The sequence below is a fragment of the Xenopus laevis genome, chromosome 1L, assembly GCF_017654675.1.
Source record: "Xenopus laevis strain J_2021 chromosome 1L, Xenopus_laevis_v10.1, whole genome shotgun sequence".
Taxonomy (NCBI): Eukaryota; Metazoa; Chordata; class Amphibia; order Anura; family Pipidae; genus Xenopus; species Xenopus laevis.
In genome coordinates, this window is record NC_054371.1 from 121156183 (window position 1) to 121175554 (window position 19372).

At 38.6% G+C, this 19372-nt stretch overlaps 1 protein-coding gene across 3 annotated transcripts in view; it reads right to left on the reverse strand.

Moving 5' to 3' along the window:
* The window catches only part of jak3.L (Janus kinase 3 (a protein tyrosine kinase, leukocyte) L homeolog), a 41092-nt gene that overhangs the window by 12544 nt on the left and 9176 nt on the right, over positions 1-19372 (reverse strand). For all 3 annotated transcript variants that reach the window (XM_041562907.1, XM_041562893.1, XM_041562903.1), the window contains 9 exons: positions 17857-18142; positions 17481-17603; positions 16306-16463; positions 15958-16069; positions 14566-14749; positions 7698-7819; positions 5913-6044; positions 5086-5170; positions 4408-4541 (listed from right to left, as the gene is read on the reverse strand). In XM_041562907.1, the coding sequence (XP_041418841.1) occupies positions 4408-4541; positions 5086-5170; positions 5913-6044; positions 7698-7819; positions 14566-14749; positions 15958-16069; positions 16306-16463; positions 17481-17603; positions 17857-18142 (1336 nt within the window). The remainder of the gene's footprint in view (positions 1-4407; positions 4542-5085; positions 5171-5912; positions 6045-7697; positions 7820-14565; positions 14750-15957; positions 16070-16305; positions 16464-17480; positions 17604-17856; positions 18143-19372) is intronic.

Consider the following 19372-nt stretch of genomic DNA (forward strand, 5'->3'; position numbering starts at 1 on the left):
CTGCCGAATTAACGCTAGCAAAACTTCGCCATCGTTCGGCGCCCTGTACGCAACTTCGCATTTTAGTGAATTAGCGTTGTCCTGGCAAATTTTCACCTGGTGAAGTGTGGCGATGCGAGCGAAGCCGTTGCTGACGAATTTCCGGAGGTTAGTGAATTTGCCCCTCAGTATCTGAAAAGTCTAATTGCAGGAAGCTGTATGCACAATACCTTGTCAGTGAAATGCTATACTGTACAATTAGCATTGTCAGAATGTTCGACTTTATTGCTAAGTAAATGTTCGATTTTATTGCTGAGTAGTGATAAAGCTCATAAAGAGGAGGGATCAACTATAAAAACAAAACTAAACAGTTGGCTGTCTGGCTCATAGGCTTCCTCAAACAAGACACTGCTGCTTACATCTTCCCTAGAAACTTTTTACTTGTTCCTTCATATTGCAAATGTCATACTGATACGAAGTGAATCCAGAAAAGGGAAATCTCGCAAAGTATATAATTTCCTCTTTCCCCCTCTCTGTTTTTTCTAGTTCTTTTTTCAGCATGGTTAATATAATTGCCTTTACAGCCTCGGGCACCCTCCCACCAAATCCGGCGCTGTGCCTTTATCTATATTTGTTAAAGTGTACAAGTATTATAAACTTTCTGCTCCTTCATTTTTAATGCCCTGGAGGTTCATTAGAGTTCATTAGAGATAAGCAGTCACATGGAGATCACCTTTTAAAGACATTTCTTCTAGACCCAGCCCCTGTGCTTCAATAGTAATATTATATTGTTTCTTGACAGGAAGAAAATGTGACCCAGGCTGTTTTCCTTTCACCTAGAACTGAAATAATCTTAAGCATATGTGTATCTATTTACACAAAACATGCTTTTAAATGTGTTTGCAAAATCCCTCTCGTATATCACCTCACTATTATCAGAGCATATTTCTGGAGGCCCAGGTGCTCTTGTCAAGCATTTAGCCAAGGTTTTTATTGGCTTGTGTAAGTCAAAAAGCACTTCCATCAAAGAAAAACCTATGCTCTGCACCATAATAAAATGTGACTTGAGGTCTGTCTGGCACTGGCTAGTGCAAGAAAGCTTTGTCCTTACTGCCTGCCATTGGCCCCTTTCCAACTTGCAGTTGATTCTGACTTTAGACTTATGTGTTTCAAGACAGAACGATAAGATAAATGACAGAGGTAAATGACAGAAAGAGAACACTTTGATATTGCACCCAGAGAATGAATGTTTAACAATTAAAATGTAACTATATATTTTTGCAGTTAAAAACTACCTGTTCACTCTTTGATTAAAACAATTTTAGACACCCAGTTACTAATCTATACTTTTGCTTAATGTAAAATGCTCTTGTTTTACACTAACAATTACCAAAGGACGCCAGTCACACATAAACCAACTGAATATCAACTGCTATGTTTATGACAACTGCTATGGATAACAATGACCTGCTTACTCAGTCAGTATTCTGATTAACTTATGTATCTTAAAGGGTGCTCCTTTAGGGTGAGAGATTTATGTCGGCCCAAGTTACTTCTTGCTAAAAGCAAGTTGGAGTGGAGTCCAAGGCTGCCAACAGGGGGTGACAGAGGGGACTGTTGTCACAGGCCTGGTTTATTGTAACTACAAAGGGGCCCCAGCCCGGTAGTAAATTGCATAAATCACATACAGCTTTAGGATCAGTTATTACTAGAAGGCCATGTCCCATAGACTGCATAATAATCAAATAGTTCAAAATTGTAAAAATCATTTCCCTTTTCTCTGTAATAAGAAAAACAGTACCTTGTACTTGATCCCAACTAAGGGGTACATTCACTAACAGACAAATTTTTTACCTGCGTCAGCTTCACACAGCTCGCACCAGTATGCAAGACACAAATGCGGAATGACTATGCCAGTTCACTTCGCCCTGGGCGCCGAACGATGGCGACTTTTCGCTAGTTTTACTAAGGCAGTTAGAGTATTTCTTAGCAAAGATGCGCTAGCATTAGTTTGTGCCTAGTAAAATTCACTTGTGATCTTGCAAATTGCTTAGGCGGGTAACATAAAGTTGTATGGAGGTCTTTATTATAAATGTTGGTGCAAATGCTTGAAGTTACCCATGTCCATGGAACCTTAATAAAAACAAGAGAGTTCATATAACGCCCTACGCATGAGCCCACTGTGAAATAAATGTTCCATATGTTATGAAATGTCTGGAGAAAACCGGTTACAAATAAAAAGTTTGTTAGGACTTTTGCAATCCCGCTTCAAAAAAGGAAAAGTCGCCAGCGTTTTTGTAACTTTAATGCATTTTCGGCACACAGCATATGATGTAAGTGACAGAAGATTGAGGAAGATCTAGCTTCTTTTTAGCACCTCGCTTGGTCTGAGGTGGCGAAGTCAACTCTGGCAAAAGAGGTACGTTCAGTAAAATCTGCACTTTAGCGAACGACCTTTCACCAGAGCAAAAAGTCGCCTGGGGATATAATGCGAACGAATGCTAGTGACGGTCTCTTTTGTTAGCAAATTGGCGACTTTTCCGGTTAATGAATTGGCGATGTCCCTGCGGATGGCAACGTTGGCGAATTGTCACTAGCGTTAGCCACTTCGTCCTTTAGTGAATCTGCCCCTAAGACATAATTAATCCTTACTAGAGGCAAAGCAATACTATTGGGTTTAATTAATACACTATTGACTCACAACTTACATTTAGTTTAGTAGACTTTAGGTATAATGATCCAAATAAGAAAAGGAAAAGAAAAGGCAGGTGTGTAAACTAATAGCAAACTCCTCTGACCCCCAATGAACTGACTGACATTAGCAAACACATTAACAAAACTATTTATATGGTCTACTTATTGCTTAAGGTCCTACTGGTAGACATGCTATCTTCATGTGCCTGCTATCTATATTTGTTAAAGTTTAAAAGTAGTAAAACTTCCTCTTATTTCATTTCTTATATATCTTGTGGGTTAGAAAAGATCAACGGTTAATCTGTAATATAACATTATAATGCAACTGGGCAGAAAGCAGTTACAGTACATAACCGTACCACCCTGCTTTTTCCTTTCATCTGATATGTGGCAAAACTGATATAAAATGAATATATGCATATGCCTACTATCTAATTACACAAAACATACTTTGGAATGTATCCTTTTGTAAATCACCACACTATACTCATTGCACATCCCTGGTGGCCACGGCACTCCCTGTTTGTACAAAATTACAACATACTTTACATCTACCAATCACTCTGTTTTACAATGGACCATTCCAAATTTTAAATATACCTGGGACATATTGGAAACGTAATAGGGTAATTGTAAGATTTGGACATGGTCTAACTGATTTGCCCATGGCCTTGGCTGAGAAGTCGCTTATTTAAATGTTCTGATATATTGGTGGGTATTCCCGGACAGCATAGCTAAAATGTACCCCTATTTGGTGATAAAACATAGCAATTAACCTGTAATACTACAAGGAACTGCCAATATATTTATGAGAAATGTGCCTTAAAATACTGTATGTTCATCTTCTGAACTAGTGAGGTAAGTGAGGTACTGACCTATGGTGAAATGGAATAAGAAAGTGCAAGGCCCCCATTTGTTGCAGGAAAGGTGGTGTAAAGCTGGCAATACACGGCCAATAAAATCTGCTGACTCAGTCCTTCTGGCCCAGAAGCTTATTGGCCTGTGTATGGTTCCAGCCAACACCCCTGCCCATCTGGCTAAATATCGGCCACATTTTGATCTGGCATGTTTAAATTTGATGTCAGATTGGGGACCACATCTGCATGTTGATACAGGACAGGGTACAAAGGTGAAATTGACATGGCTTGCTACTGTTATTGCACTTTGCACCCTACCCAGCACTTCAAACATGTATGCCGGGGCATACCCCATACCTAAAACAAGTCCCATAATTTTTAGCACATAATTATGTTTGAATTAGTTTTTATATGTTCAAAAAACCATTTTATGAGATTAATGGTATTGATCTGATGTATGGGCTTACCATAAACCTTAATTATATACACATTTATTAGGTGTTAAAATGGGCTCCCTAGCTTCTATTACGTACTGTATATGTAACCTACTCTGCATTCCAAAAAAATGCAATTGGTCTGTCTTTTCCCCATAATTTCCTTTTCTGTCCTCTAAACTCACTTGTCAGTCTAATAATCTTTCATTACCAAGCACCAGTGTGCATCTTAATGGTCTGCCCATGTTTGTTGTTAAGATCAAGGTCAAAGTAGCTGAAAATTGCAAAGAAGCACCAAACCAACAACCTACAGCCTACAGTCTGCCACAGGTTATGTAGAGATATTTTTTCTATGTGTTTTCTTCCTGCGCTGGCAGCTGTAGCTGATATTTTTTTCAATATTTAGAGCTACATTTATAACTAAATCTCAGCCGTTGACTTACCAAGTAGCAGAGGGCATAAGCCAACTGTTTGACTACTTCCAGCTTCCAGCTGATTGCTATGGGTCCTTTCTGCTGCTGTCGTTTCAGGTAGAGATCCAGGGCCCCATGACACACAAACTCCTGTACCATGATAACTAAGGCAGAAACAGAGAGAACACAGCTCTTTATGAATACAATGTGGTACTCAAAACACAATAAAATGGTCAGTACTACACTACAAGGATGCCTATGACTGAGAAAAGGTATTATAATAATAATAATGTCCCAAACAAAATAAATGCAATAAAATTACACAATTTGCCATGTTCCTTTTAACCGACAAAGTTATCTTGAGATCTTTCTTTGTCTTCTTGTGTGCATTGCAAATAATTGTACCTGTTGCTAGATGCAGGTTGCCCTTCATAATACTGGTGCAAAATTTGCATCCGGCTATAAATTAAACATGTGCATGATGTCCATAAGCATTATATTGAAATGGTATGGCCATTCTCTTACAACATTTCCATCTGCAAGTTTGCATAAAATGATTTTGCACAGGCCCAGACAATTTAAGAAACCCTGGATTTGCAGGGTCTCGTTCAAATAGATAGTCTTAGGCTCACTAGGAACAACCCGACTGATGCAGTCACTCCACTAGTGATGAAAGAGGCCCTCTGTAACCCAACTTAGCATACTTACTTTGTTTTCCCACGCAAACTCCATGCACTAAAATGTGGTGTTTATGTGAAATCTGGTTCATTATGCTGGCAGCTTCTAGAAAAGACTGAAGGGACAGGAATGGGCAATTAGTTAGAAAAAGAAAGAGAGTGTAAGGAGAAGAAGAGTTAGAGGAGAATCAACAGAGAGAGGACTGGAGAAACAGTAGTAGAGAAATACGGTTTTTCATTGCAAGCATGCTGAGAATTGATTTTCAGCAAACAACTGCATAAATGACAATTTGTCTACAGCATTACAGGATACAACACAACATCTCATCTTACTCTTTGACTCAATGTCCCTCTTCACTGTTTCTTGCCCTGTCGTTGCTTGACCTAGTGAATATACATCACTAATATATCACTGAAAGTGCTCTAACTGAAGTTTCCATTAATATAATAGATGTCAAAGCTATTACACGTTGGCACATATTATATCCTGACACCTGCACCAACAAGCAGAAATATGATTTACCACCATTTTTTTTACCTGTAAGCTGGTTTTGTATCTAACTGTGTCACTTCCACCCTCTACCTTAAACTTAACCTCTCTTAGAACTTTTGTTCCAAGCTTACGCCAGTATTAATGTGTAAAAATCAACCCAGCATTTTTAATTTCCAAATCTTCAATATATCAACACTTTCACAAATAATAATTCACAAAAATATATCATTCTTTTTCATTTACAATTTGTTCAATAAAGATTGACCTTGTCTATTAATCTTTTTACCCGACCAATCTGTAGTGTTCATGTTATTGTGCTTTAACACAGAGCTTGTATGCTGCTAAATATAACCTAGCAGGCTTACCTCTTGGTAATGGCCATAAGAAGGATCCAGGACTTTTAGCAGAACTTCCACCTCACATTGCTCGTCCCTCTCTTCATCACTTCTTAAACCCCGAAATATTTTAGTGAAGGAGCCTTTTCCAAGACTTTCCATCTAAGGAAAAACATTACAGATAACATAATTACCCTTTTGTAAAGCCTAAACAATATGTTGCTAATGTACAAACAGGGAAAATACCCTGGAAATTGTATTTCTTTGTGCCTCTTTTATTATACAGGTATGGGACCTGTTATCCAGAATGCTCGGGACCTGGCCAGGCCTGGATTTGTGGAAGGGGCATGAAGGCTCGGGCCTAGGGTGGCATACCAACATTTTGGAAAAAAGCCAATTAAGTTATAAACTTTGTTTCTTTTTCTGGCTGTTCAGTGCAGGAAAAATCGAGACTTTCCAGTACAAACGAGGGACTGCGGATTGAGCTGTCAAAAGAGGAACTGTCCCACTGAAATGGGACAGTTGGGAGGTATGGGAAGGCAGAATTTTAGGGGGCGGCCCAACCACACCACATTTGTTCAAGAACACTAGAGATGTGCAGAAGATAAAATTGTTTTTTAGATTTCCCTTGCGCCAATCCCCATTGCTCCAATTCGGATGATGAAAATTTGCATGAATAAAGAGGGGACAGGTGCGACGAACGGCAGTGGGCCTTGGGGCACCCGCTATGTAAATCCGGCCCTGGACCTGGGGTTTTTCCAGATAACAGGTCTTTCCATTATTTGGATCCTCATACCTTAAGTCTACTAGAAAATAATAATTTAAAATTAATAAATAAAATAAATAGGCTGAGGTTGCTTCCAATAAGGATTAATTATATCTTAGTTTTGGATCAAGTACAATGTACTATTTTATTATTACATAGAAAAGGTATTTGTTTTTTAAAATTTGGATTATTTGGATAAAATGGAGTCTATGGGAGACGGCCTTTCCATAATTCAGAGCCTTCTGGTTAAAGGGTTTCCGGATAACGGATCCCATACGTGTACTTTGCTTCTTGACAATATACCAGAAGTTCTGGTTTCTGTGTGAGAGGGTCAAAAGCAAAGATCACATAGGGCAGATTGTACAACAATGAGGGGCCTATTTATCAATCAGGTCGGATTATAGTGGTTTTAGAGGTTTTTGAATCCACGACTAAACTCACAAACTCTAAAACTAAGAATGTCATGGCATTTATTAAAAAAAAAAATGACAGATGGAAAATTACACTGAACAATGCACTTAAAAATATGAATACCTCAAAAACCTCTACAAATGTACATTTTAGTTCCTAGCAAATTCCTAGCTCTAAAAGTCCAAATTGATTTAAAATGGTCCAATAGGATCAGCACTGCTCCCACTGACTTCTATAGGACCTGAACAACTTTTCCTGGCAGAGTTTTGTATTAGAATTTTTTTTTTGTATTTTTTTTTGTATTTTTTTGAATTCTTATCAAAGAGTGAAGTTAGAAATCACCACAGTCTGCTAGCGTGAAATACCACCTCTCTCTTTTCATTTCTATGGGATTTTTAAAGGCGTATTTATCAAAGGGTGAAAGTGAAAGTTCACCATTTGTTAAATACGCCTTTCAAAATCCCATAGAAATGAATAGAGAGAGGTGGTATTTCACGCTAGCAGACTGTGGTGATCTCTAATTTCACTCTTTGATAAATATACCCCTTGGAGAACTCTAGAAGGCATGAAAAAATATTAAGCCCCACAAGGAGAACTTGAAACCTAGAAAGCCCCCAAGATCTCTGCCATTAACTCACAAATGTGATGTCTTTGAGATGAATCTTTTGGAAAGTGAGCGACTGGAGGTTCCGTCTCTCTCTGCCTGGAGATAGGACTCTTTGAGGACAGCTGTCCCTTAGAATCAAAAGATTGGATTTTTCTAAGATGAAAGAGAGGCAATTCACTTTGTGTTTTGTGGCTTATACATTGCCCAAAACTAATTAAGGTTATTTGCAGATATTACATATAATCAAGATTTACTCCCTTGAGGAAATTGAATTATACAGCTGAACCAAGAAAAAAAAACATTTAAACATATAGAATATTGGATATGTAAACTTTAGTACATCAGTCACCAATAAGAGTAGCAAGATATGTAAATTGTTTTTTTTTAACAAAGAGCTCCATCTAAAGGCAAAGAAGTGAAAGGACAACAATCATTTTTCTATGGGTATGTATAAATGACAAAACTAGTCTATATTTTCATCTGAAAGCAGCTAATCTTTGGCAAAGTTTATAAAGTCGGCTCACCTTTACGCCCAATCAGATTAAAAACCTAAGCTTCTTAAATCTATGCAGGTCTGTATAAATATACATATGTAACTCCTGCCAAACTTAAAAACAGTCAAAATGATCAATGTTAAAAAAAATGAATAAAAACATCATTGCGTAAGTACACCTTCTGGAAATGTCCACACAATACAGATATGAAGTGCACATGCAGAATTATCTGATCCATTCTGAAATCTGTATTATGCCATGTTCACCAGAAGGTTAATTTCGAAAAAATGTGTAAAATAAAAATGTATTAAACCAGAAAGTAAATTGAGTACTTTATCTCTCTAGTAGGGATGGGCGGATTTTTTCGCCTTGTTTAGCCAAAAAATGACGCCCATAGACTTGTATGGCATTGTGCGTCAAAATAAAAAGACGCGCCTCAAAAAAAATTTTGCCGCGCGACAATTAGAATTTTCAAGTTGGATTTTTGGTCAAAACTCACAAATTCGAGTTGGGAATAATCCAAACTCGAATTCAAGATTTATCATACCTTGACCCAGAGAACAACTCGAATTTGACTATTCGCCACTGAAAACCTACCAAGTTCATGTAATAGTCAATGGCAGAGGTCCACAAGAAAGCATAATGCATTAGCATCTAATGGGGGAATGTAATATTGGTCACTAACAGAAAATTCATTAGCAATGCTAATAAATGTTTACAACATGAACAATTTTGCCTTTGTGAACCCTTTGCCCCTCACATGACAGTGGGATAGCAATTGCACATTTTTTAGTTTGCGATTGTATGTAATAAAACTTCTTAATGAAAAAGTTGTTACGTTTGCTCCAAAAGTTTACACCACCTTCAAGCGTGTGTTAAAGGTTCGCAATGCGCAAATTATGCAAAATATTCTTAATGAAGAATATTATATTGCCACATGCAAATTGTTATTTTTATTTGTGTGCAAATTTGTTGTCTTTGCAAATTTTATTGAATCTCCCCCTAAATGTTTAGTAATTTCAACAAAAAACTATAATTTAATGTATTTAAGTAGGGAAGCCTGAATTTTCCAAAACAACTGCACCCACAAGCCATATGGAGCAAATTTACTAAAGGGCAAAGTGACTAACGCTGGCGAAAATTTGCTAGCGAAGGAGATAGACTGTATCGCTAATTCGCACTCTAACGCCAGGCGAATTTTCTTGTGAATGGATGTAACTACGCAAATTCACTAAGATGCGGATTTTACTGCACATAACCTCTTGCGCCAGATTTGCCTTCGCCACCTCAGACCAGGCGAAGTGCAATAGAGTAGATAGGAGTTCCTCAAAAAAAATGTGAACATTTTTCTAAGTCCCAAAAAACGCTGGCGACTTTTCAGTTTTTCAGGGTGATAGGCTGCAAAAGATCATAAATTTTTTTTAGGGTACCTGGCTTCCCCCCTACATTTCCTTACATATAGCACATAAACTATACACTGGGCACATGTGTAGGGCATTATAACAACTTTATTTTATTATATTAAGGTTTCCTGGGCTTGTATAGTGTAATGTATTTGCTGCAACATACGGTATACATCCATTGAAATTTAAATTCCCACCGTATGCAAATTAGCCAACGCAGGCGCAACTTCGCTTTGCATGCCGAATTAATGCTAGCAAAACTTCACCATCGTTCGGCGCCCTGGATGCAACTTCGCATTTTAGTGAATTAGCGTTGTCCTGGCAAAAAGTGGCGATGTGAGCGAAGCCGTCACTGGCGAATTTCTGGAGGTTAGTGAAATTCCTTTTTGCATTTTGTATTGTAGCAGATCTATTCTGTTCGGAAATTCAGCAGCTATGCTGCAGGCCAGGCTTCCATGTGGTTGTAGCACCCCCACACCTGTCTCTTTAAATGGTGGAACAATGCCTTTGGAAATGGGTGTTGGTCTGGGCAGTTTCTCTCTCTTAAAAGCCGCAAGCGGGTGAGGATTAATCTTATGGAACCAATGCTGGGGTCTAGGTTATCTCTCCCCTTTGAAAGCTAATGGCGGGGGAGGACTAAGCCCTATGATGAAAACCAATGCCCAGGTCGGGAGACCTTATTTTTCAGGTAATGCTCTTATGCTGGGAGGCTTTAGCATTTGAAATTATGACCAGAGGTAAATAGTTAGGGACCGCCATATGGGTTTTACCTTGACGTGGTATGGTGGCTTATCAATCTTATGATCATAATTTTGTAACTAAAAAACCCCCGTCTTTGTAAATACATGCATCTGCATAGATTACTGATATAACAGGGGACCAGGAAATGTGCATTGATCAATTTTTCTTTTTTTCTATGTCTGTAGTTAATTTGGCCAGATCAGTAGCACTTCCAATGTATTTTAGTACATTTTTATTAAACCATGGAGTGCTCTCACAACTTTTCCTTTTTGCGTTAGTGAATTTGCCCCATGTCTCTTCTCCACAAGTCTGCCTTGTTTCCAATATTTTAGGCACAAACATTTTAGACGCATGCCGAAGCAGTTTAAGAGACTATACCAAGGGGTTTTACCTATGGATTTAGATTTTTCATTTAGTATTATCCCATAAAAGATTGCTTCTCATGGATTCAGCTGAAAATACAGCCCTAAAAATGATTGCAGATATATATATAAATACTGTTATAAAACAACTTTTAATCTGGAAGGAAAAATGTTAACCATTTTGTTATTGCTTAAATGTATCCAAATACCCCCTCCTAACTGTTGGTGTTTTAATTGACAAACTTTGCTCTGTCTAATGTTGTGTAGCCAATCTGCATTCCAGTTCTCCCCAGGTAATTGACCCCCACTGTGAGGGCAAGCAAAACCAGGACCCTCTCTGTGATAAGGGTTGCCACCTTTTTTAAAATTCTTTACCGGCTGGTGGGGGTGGGGACACAAAGGGGCGGGCCGTGACGTCAAAATGGGTGGGCGTGATGTCAAAAGAGGCGGGGCCACGTCACGGACGATAAAAGAAGCACAAGAAAAGCTAAGTTCCAGGGGATTGGGGGCAGGACGAGGGCTCTTTTTAATCGTATTACAAATTTACCGGCAGCTACAGCTGCCGGTAAATGTGTAATACCGGCCCTGGCCTTGGCAGGTATACCGGCCGGGTGGCAACCCTATCTGTGATAAGTAACACAATACACATAGTTGGCCCCAAGTCCCCCTATAAGAGCTGTGCACTGTCTGTATCCTGTATGTGGGGGCCTATTTATCAACAGTCTAATTTTTGTGGTTTTAGCAAACCTCCAAACATTTTGGAAATAGATAGAGGGACAAAAAGATTTGGCGTGTGGAGTTCGCCGATTTTTCGACCACGCTTATTTTTGTGGCCACATCTCATAATTTCCATGTCCATTTTACAAAATTTGGCAGGTTATGAAAGTTTGAACACATTTCTGTGGTTTTATGTGTTATTACAGTAGGTGAATTGCCCTTAGAACTGCAAATCACAGTTTCCCCAAGAGACCTGTTTATCTTAATTTGTTACAATTGCTTCTGTGCTTATCTAAAATTGTTACAAAAGTATCTATTCTGGGCTCTCCAAAACCGAATTAAGTTAGAAACTTTGTATCGGGACAGTTGGGCGGTATGGTTTTAGGGGGTTTTGAAACCATGACTAAACTTAAAAACAAACCGTAAATTGTAAAATTACGAATGTCATGAAAATTATTAAAAAATCCAAATAAAATGAATGGAAAATTACTCTGAACCATTCACAAATAAAATAAAAGCACCTCAAAAACCTCTAAAAATTCATGTTTTTCAGACAATTCCTAGCAGAAAAAAGATTTTGAAAACCTCTAATTGATTTAGAGTGGTGCCAAAAGATCAGTGCAGCTCCCATTCTATAGGACCATGACAACTGTTGCCTGGTGATGTTTTGTATTAGTGGTTTTTGTGGTTTTTAAACTTAAGAAATCTTACATTTTTAGAACTTTTTTTTAAAAAAATGAGAAAACCCCAAATTTTTTCAGATTTGTGGAAAAAATTTAAATTTGATTGTTAGAAAATGACCCCCTTAGAGTTATCTGGGCATGCTCACCAAATGGCACCCAGTTGAACCAGAAGTATTAGCTGTGATTGGCCCTATCACAATTCAGTGTGGTATAATAAGTCACCCAGAATATCAAGTGATTGGCCACACTAAAAGATGCCTTTGGGGTTGGCAGAAAAAAATCATACTCTGTTCCTCGTTTACGACATGGACTGTTCCCTTTCTGGCTTACAAAGGTGGCTACCAGGAATGTCAGATTTATTAGTCTTTTTATACACAAGATCACAGCGACTGACCGTCTGTAACCATCACAAATGTACCCACATATTTTAGTGCCCAACCCTGGCATTATCCGCAGGCAGAACCACTAAGTACAGGCTGACTACCATCAAAACACTGAGAAAAACCTGTAATTCATTTTGAAGTTGCCATGCTGCAATAGAGCCTAGTTCTATAAAGGAGATCTGTGTGTGAGTCCTACCCTATGTGCACATCTTTGCATGGCTTGGCTCCATTAAATATACCAAATCCAAACCAGCAGGCACTCACATATTAATAAAGCATAATAGCCTGGGTGCAGTCCCAAATGGTAAATGGAAAGGAAAACAGATCGTCTTACAGGTCTTATGAAAAAAAGGAAGGTGCTTTATTATGTGAATGTCTAATAAACACACAATAGTGGGAAAGTGCACTACCAGAACTGGCTCAAACATTATTGTACAGAGAACTCGATTGCACAGCATGGTTTATCAAAATTATCAGTGGCTGTATTCCAGTGCATTTAGGAACACTCCGCTGTTAATATCTTACCACTGATAAGCCACTAATAACTTTGATAAAATAAACCAAAAATAGTAATGGGTGCGCCTTCCATCTGATAGAATGCTGATACAAATTACTGGTGTGCAGGCTCAAGTGAAATACATATTACCAAAAAGAGAGAAAGAATGACCCAATTGATTGCACCACCTTTAATACAATATCTCTGATTGGTGGAAATTTCCGGTTTATATACTGGGGTGGTGCAATCAATTGGGTCATTCTTTATCTCTTTTTGGTAATTAATAACTTTGATCTCTGCATTGGACTTCTCTTTACAGTAATATTTGGACGAGTTCCAGTAGTGCTCAAGTAACTGTTCATCAAATACAAAGTGAATTATTGTGGGTATTTGGCTTTTCTCACTCTATGGGGCATACAGGGGCGATCCTGGCCCCTCCGCCGCCTGAGGCAGCAGCAATTGCTGCACCCCCCCTCCCCCGGAAATTCGCTCTTAAAGTACCAGGAGCAGCATTTTTGCCCCTCCTGGTACCTAGTGGGGCGCTGCTGCCTGAGGCGACAGCCTCAACTCGCCTCATTGGTGAAGCACCCCTGGGGACATATTTACTTAACTCCGAAGTTGCGCCAGCGTTGGCTTCGCCGCACTTCGCGCAGATTCACGAAGATCACAAGTTACCGATCGTTTGCGAAGTTGCGCTAGCGATGTTAAGATCAGCGGTTAGAAGTTACGCTAGCGATGCCTATTTTTCATACGGCGCCAAGTTAAAGTACAATGGACGTATATGTAGCAGCAAATACATTACACTACACAAGCCTGGGAAACCTTCATAAAATAAAATAGAGGTGTTATTTTGCCCTATACATGTGCCCACTGATAGTTTAGGTGCCATATGTTAGGAAATGTAGGGGGGGAAGGAAAAATTTACAATCTTTTTCAGCCTATCACCGTATAAAAAGTAAAAGACGCCAGCGTTTTTTTTTGGGACTTTCAACTTTTTTTAGACCATCCCTATCTACTCTATTGCCCTTCGCCTGGTCTGAGGTGGCAAAGTAAATTCTGGCGCAAGAGGTAACGTTCACGAAAATCCACAACTTAGTGAATTTAATGTAGTTACGTACCTTCGCCAGAGCGCAACTTCGTCTGGCGTAAGGGTGAGAAGTAGCGCTAGAGTAGGTCCACTTCGCTAGCGAATTTACGCCAGCACCCGTTAGGTGGACAAGGCTCTCTAAGAGCCAGATGTTAATGCTGTTAAGTACTACTGTTTCATATATCTTTCCCTGAATGTAACTTTTTTGTTTATGCTCTTTCATTTTCTATTTCTCTTTCACACACAATATCTCTACACAATGACATGCAATGATGTCACTCAATCACAATTGTGTGTTTATTAGACGCATTCTGTGTGTATCTTCATTTTGATAAAGGCTAGATAACTATGCGAAATGTTAGTCTCCCATAACGAAACATCTTTTTTTTTTGATAATATATATATATACAGTGTCTCATCCAGAATTCTTGAGACCTGGGGAGTTCTGGATAAGGGATTTTTCCATAATTTGGATCTCTATACCTTAAGTCTGCCTAAACTGAGGGGCAGATAGATGAAACTTGCATGGTTACCTTTGGCTCGCGGTGGGCAGCAGGCTGTGAGTTTTGTGCGGACTCCACCCAAGCACAAGGCGCAGTGCTGATAATGCTCCAGGAGGCTCCACAAGCTGGAGAAATGACGAGGGACAGCAGCAAGAGAGAACGTATCATTCACATGCTGGATCATGCAGCCCCTGAAATCTTTTCCAAGTGGGGTCTGAAAGTTTTAGAACAAAAAGCACGAATGGTGAGGGGGAAAGTGAATAAAGCAGGAGATATTATAACTATAACAAATGATGAAAGGAAATGTCCCCTTATATATATTACTTAGTTTAACGGGGCACTTTTCCCAGGGTGGATTTTGGCTTGTGTGTGCACCTTGTCTGAAAAAACCCTACATACGCAATGACAGGTATGGGATACATTATCCAGAAACCCGTTATCCAGAAAGCTGCAATTTAAGGAAAGACTCCATTTTATCCAAAAAAAATTTCAATTTTAACAAATCATTCCCTTTTTTCTTTGTAGTAATAAAACATTACATTGTACTTGATCCTAACTAAGATATTATTAATCCTTACTGGAAGCAAAACCAGCCTATTTGGTTTATTTTTTTGTTTACATGATTTCCTAGTAGACTTAAGGTCTATTTAATGGAAATATCCATGATCTGGAAAACCCCAGGTCCCGAGCATTCTGAATAACAGGTCTTATACATGTACTACAAACAAGGGACAGTATCTGAATTTACTCAGCCAGGGGAGAATATGCATCATATGCCATTACCTTTATTTTGTTCGGGCACTCTCCTATACCATGAGGAGCAGTTGCCAAGATAACTAAATCCTAATAACCATAAATACGATTGAATTCAAAGCCTGTCGGCTACAAAATAAAACAATTAAAAAGAGCAATAAAATGCCTAAGAAAACAATATGTCTGTACTATACTTAAAGTTATTTTTAAGATAAACTCTATCTTCAAAGAAGAAGGAAGGGCACAATCACTAGGGGGTGTGCATCTCCAGTGATAATAAATGATCCTCTTTGCTGAAAAACTAACTGGCCAGGGGTAAAATTATAGTTAGCGCAGAGCTGATATTTTGTCACACGTCCCAGAGATCCGTTGTGCTTGCCCAGGGCTGTGCTTTCGCAGTAGAGTAAAATTTAAACTTTCACAAAATAAGTTAACCTTTTGCTCTGCTGTTAGGTGAACACAAGGATCCCAGGTACAGGAAACAAGAGAGTGTCTCATTGTTCACTAAAATACTAACCCTAGTCAGTTTTTTCATCAAAGGGGATCACTGGTTTGGGGGGTGTCTAACAAGTTTTAAACTCCTGGGAATTAGGCATTTTTCCTGGGGCAAGAGAGCATGGGAGACTGGCCACTGATATAAGCTCTGTTCTAGGAAAAGAAGATGCTTACCTCCACACACACTGTAAGCAAATACTTGTCAAAGTCCTCAGGGGAGCAACGTAGGACAAAGTTGCCAACAATACTCCCACTTTTCTTTAACTTGTCCACAGCAAACTCAGATCTAATAAGCAAAAGAAAGAATGTCTATCAGTATTGCTTGAGGGAAGTGTAAGGAAGTGGGTTAGATTTAAAATGGGATTGTGTCGATGGATATTGGTTGGTTGAAAAGATGAAATATGAAGGGAAAGTTATATAATACATTGCTGTTTGTTAGGTGAGAAGTAGTCGATAATCAAATCCCAGATTACACCTGAATAGTTAATGCGTGTATAAGATGGATATGAACATATTGCTCACGTAATAGGTCCATGACATTGATTCTCTACGTTCCACCGTAACCTTGGGGAAGCCACCTCTTCACAGAAATAATGGTGAGAATCTGTAGTCAAGCGGTAGTAACCATCAACCAGAGAAACAAACGAAAGAGCCTCTTGCAGGTTTGGGAACTGTGACTCCTTGATTGACGGTAAAAAGAGGAATACAGGATATAAGTCAGAGTCAGTGTAGGAAAAACAGCAAAGTAATCCCTCAAAATAAATAAATGTATTCAAGAAACAGGCTGTGTCTAATTATTTTAAATGAACAGCAGGTGGCACTAAAGGACTGGAATTTGCGTGACTTTGGTGGAGGGTGGAAAAAAATCACCTGTAACCAGGCTGTGACAGTATTTACAATTATGGCATGTGTAATTGCCTATAGGGAGATTTGGAAAGAAATAATGCTTGCTATATTTAGAATATTCATCTGCATTTGTAAGCATGTCTGGTAGATTGGCATTCCACCTATATGCAGGCAAGTGTTTTAAAAAAATAATAAATCTTGCTCATAGTATCATCAGTTGTGGTCATAGGCCAGTATTCTCGTAAATCTGAGATACATCTTTTGAGATGGACAAGTATGTACTAGGATATGCAGGTCTCTCGTTAACAGATGCTTTCTCCAGTTTTTTCTTCTGTGTGGGTATTGGGTAAGATCCAAATATTCTGAATAAAACAAAGACTATTTCTTACCAGATCTTCATATAGGTAATTACATATACCATATTTTGTCCCTAGCCAGACCATTTATCACACCTACCTTCACACAGAATAGTCTGCTGCTTATTCCCTCACTATTTCTTATATATAGACACCTTTGGGTTCCCCCCCCCTAAAGCTGCCACCCGTGCCATGGGCCTATATATATATATAAATATGTCCCAGCTGCCAGGTGATTTGTTTTCTGTCAGCCATTAAAAGGGAACATAAACGAGTCCTGCATTGACCTTGTGGACTGGCATATCTGTTTTGGCTATGGGCTGTTTAGATTGACAGGCTGCACCTGCTAATTTTTATCTTAATTGGATAAATTAATATATATGTGATATATATTGATATACAGTAGACAGTTAATTGCACATTGCTAATATACTGTATGTATTATTTCTGCTCTCATACCTATTTTTTCCACTCATATTAACCATAAATACTTACCAAAACCTTGTTGTCTTGCTTAGTAACTGTGACTATACGCCCCTCTGATATTATGGAATCAAACTTGGCTTGTGTTATCCTTATGTCGACTATATCTGGGAAATCGCAAAAAGGCTGCCACAGCTGGGGAAGAAATCATTTTGGGAGGTTATGTCAGGCATTCAGGAAGCAAACCTGACATATGGACATACAATTCTAGTCCTTGTGCAAATGTAATTGTTTTCTTATAAAAATATAGTTTGTCTAGTGTATGAATACTGAATTAGCACATCAGCACTTGCACCTACCAAATAATAAAGGAGCCCATTTCTCATATGCACCTCTACCTTCTTTACTTTGAATCATCTTTCTTCTTGTTATTTTCTACCTTTCTCACCTCTGTTTCTGGTACCATCCATGAGATCCCTCCTCCTCCAGACACTTTGAGAATTGTGTAATTTCCAGCTCCTTTTGGGCTCTCTACTTGGAAAGTCTCTGTTCCAAAGTGCTGGTCCAGTTTCTCAAGATCCACCAAATACTTGAGTTTGATGAGTGGAACTGTGAGTGTACAGGCCCTGATCTTCCTTAATGAATGCTGAACTCTGCTCCTCAGTCTCTTGCGGGACAAGAAACTCAGTTGCTGAATGGCTTGCCGTAGGCTCTGAGGGACACACTGCTTGTAACTGGGAAAGGATGGTATAAATAATATATCAACATTTGTACAAAATACTGGTAAAAGATAGAAGCTGAAGATTGTGCAAAATTTACAGTTCCTTTCCAGCAGAATAAAGTGTCCAACTTAGAGGGGACCCATAGACCTTTATTCAAAATTTGGTCTGGGGCTCCCTTTCTTGTTTCAGGACAAACAATCATATCTAGTTTCTTAATATCAGTTGTATCCATCCATATGCCTTAAGTTTGTATAAACACCACCGTAGAGGTGAAGTATAATAAATGCTTGGCATAGCAAGATTAAATATTAGTATGCAATAGTAAATTAATACATAATATATCAGTTATTGGATTAAAGAATTAAATTCCATCATCTGCTATAAATGTCAGGGCTCCCATTAACTGGAAAGCTCTACCCATGTGTTAGTCAGAAACAGATTATTTTTACACCCCTATTTGTGAAGAGGTGGGTTCTAAAGGAGAAAAAGCAATGTACTAAAATAAGATTAGATGAATAACCTTCTTTAGCAGTTACAGAAGGAATGTGGTATACACTAACCTGTGGTGTGGACAGACCTGAGTGCAGGTTGTACATAATCTATAAAATAGGCTAGGAGTAAATGCATTTATAGGTTCATTATGACAGACCAAGCTATCAGCAGATAGTGTTAACAGACCTGCATTAAAGTTTAAAAGCAAACATCTGAGTGGTTGCTATAGGATACTAGACATAGGCCACATTTTACAATGTATTACTTTAGCCCATTTGCATGCATACATTGATGTTTAAGTGTTTCTGGTCCGTGTGTTACTAACTGCACTTTAATGTACTGTACATTCACTGTACAGGTATAGGATCCCTTATCCGGAAACCCGATATCCAGAAAGCTCCAATTTACAGAATGGCTGTCTCCCATAGACTCTATTTTATCCAAATAATCCAAATTTTTAAAAATGATTTTTCTCTGTAATAGTAAAACAGTAGCTTGTACTTGATCCCAACTAAGATATAATTAATCTTTATTGGAAGCAAAACCAGCCTATTGGGTTTATTGAATGAATTTCTAGTAGACATAAGGCATGAAGACCCAAATTACGGAAAGATCCGTTATCCGGAAAACCCCAGGCCCCGAGCGTTCTGGATAACAGGTCCCGTACCTGTACTTTAATGCACTTTGTATAAACTCTTGTAGAACGCGATATCTTCCTTCAAGGTTCATATGTCTATAATCTTTGCTCCA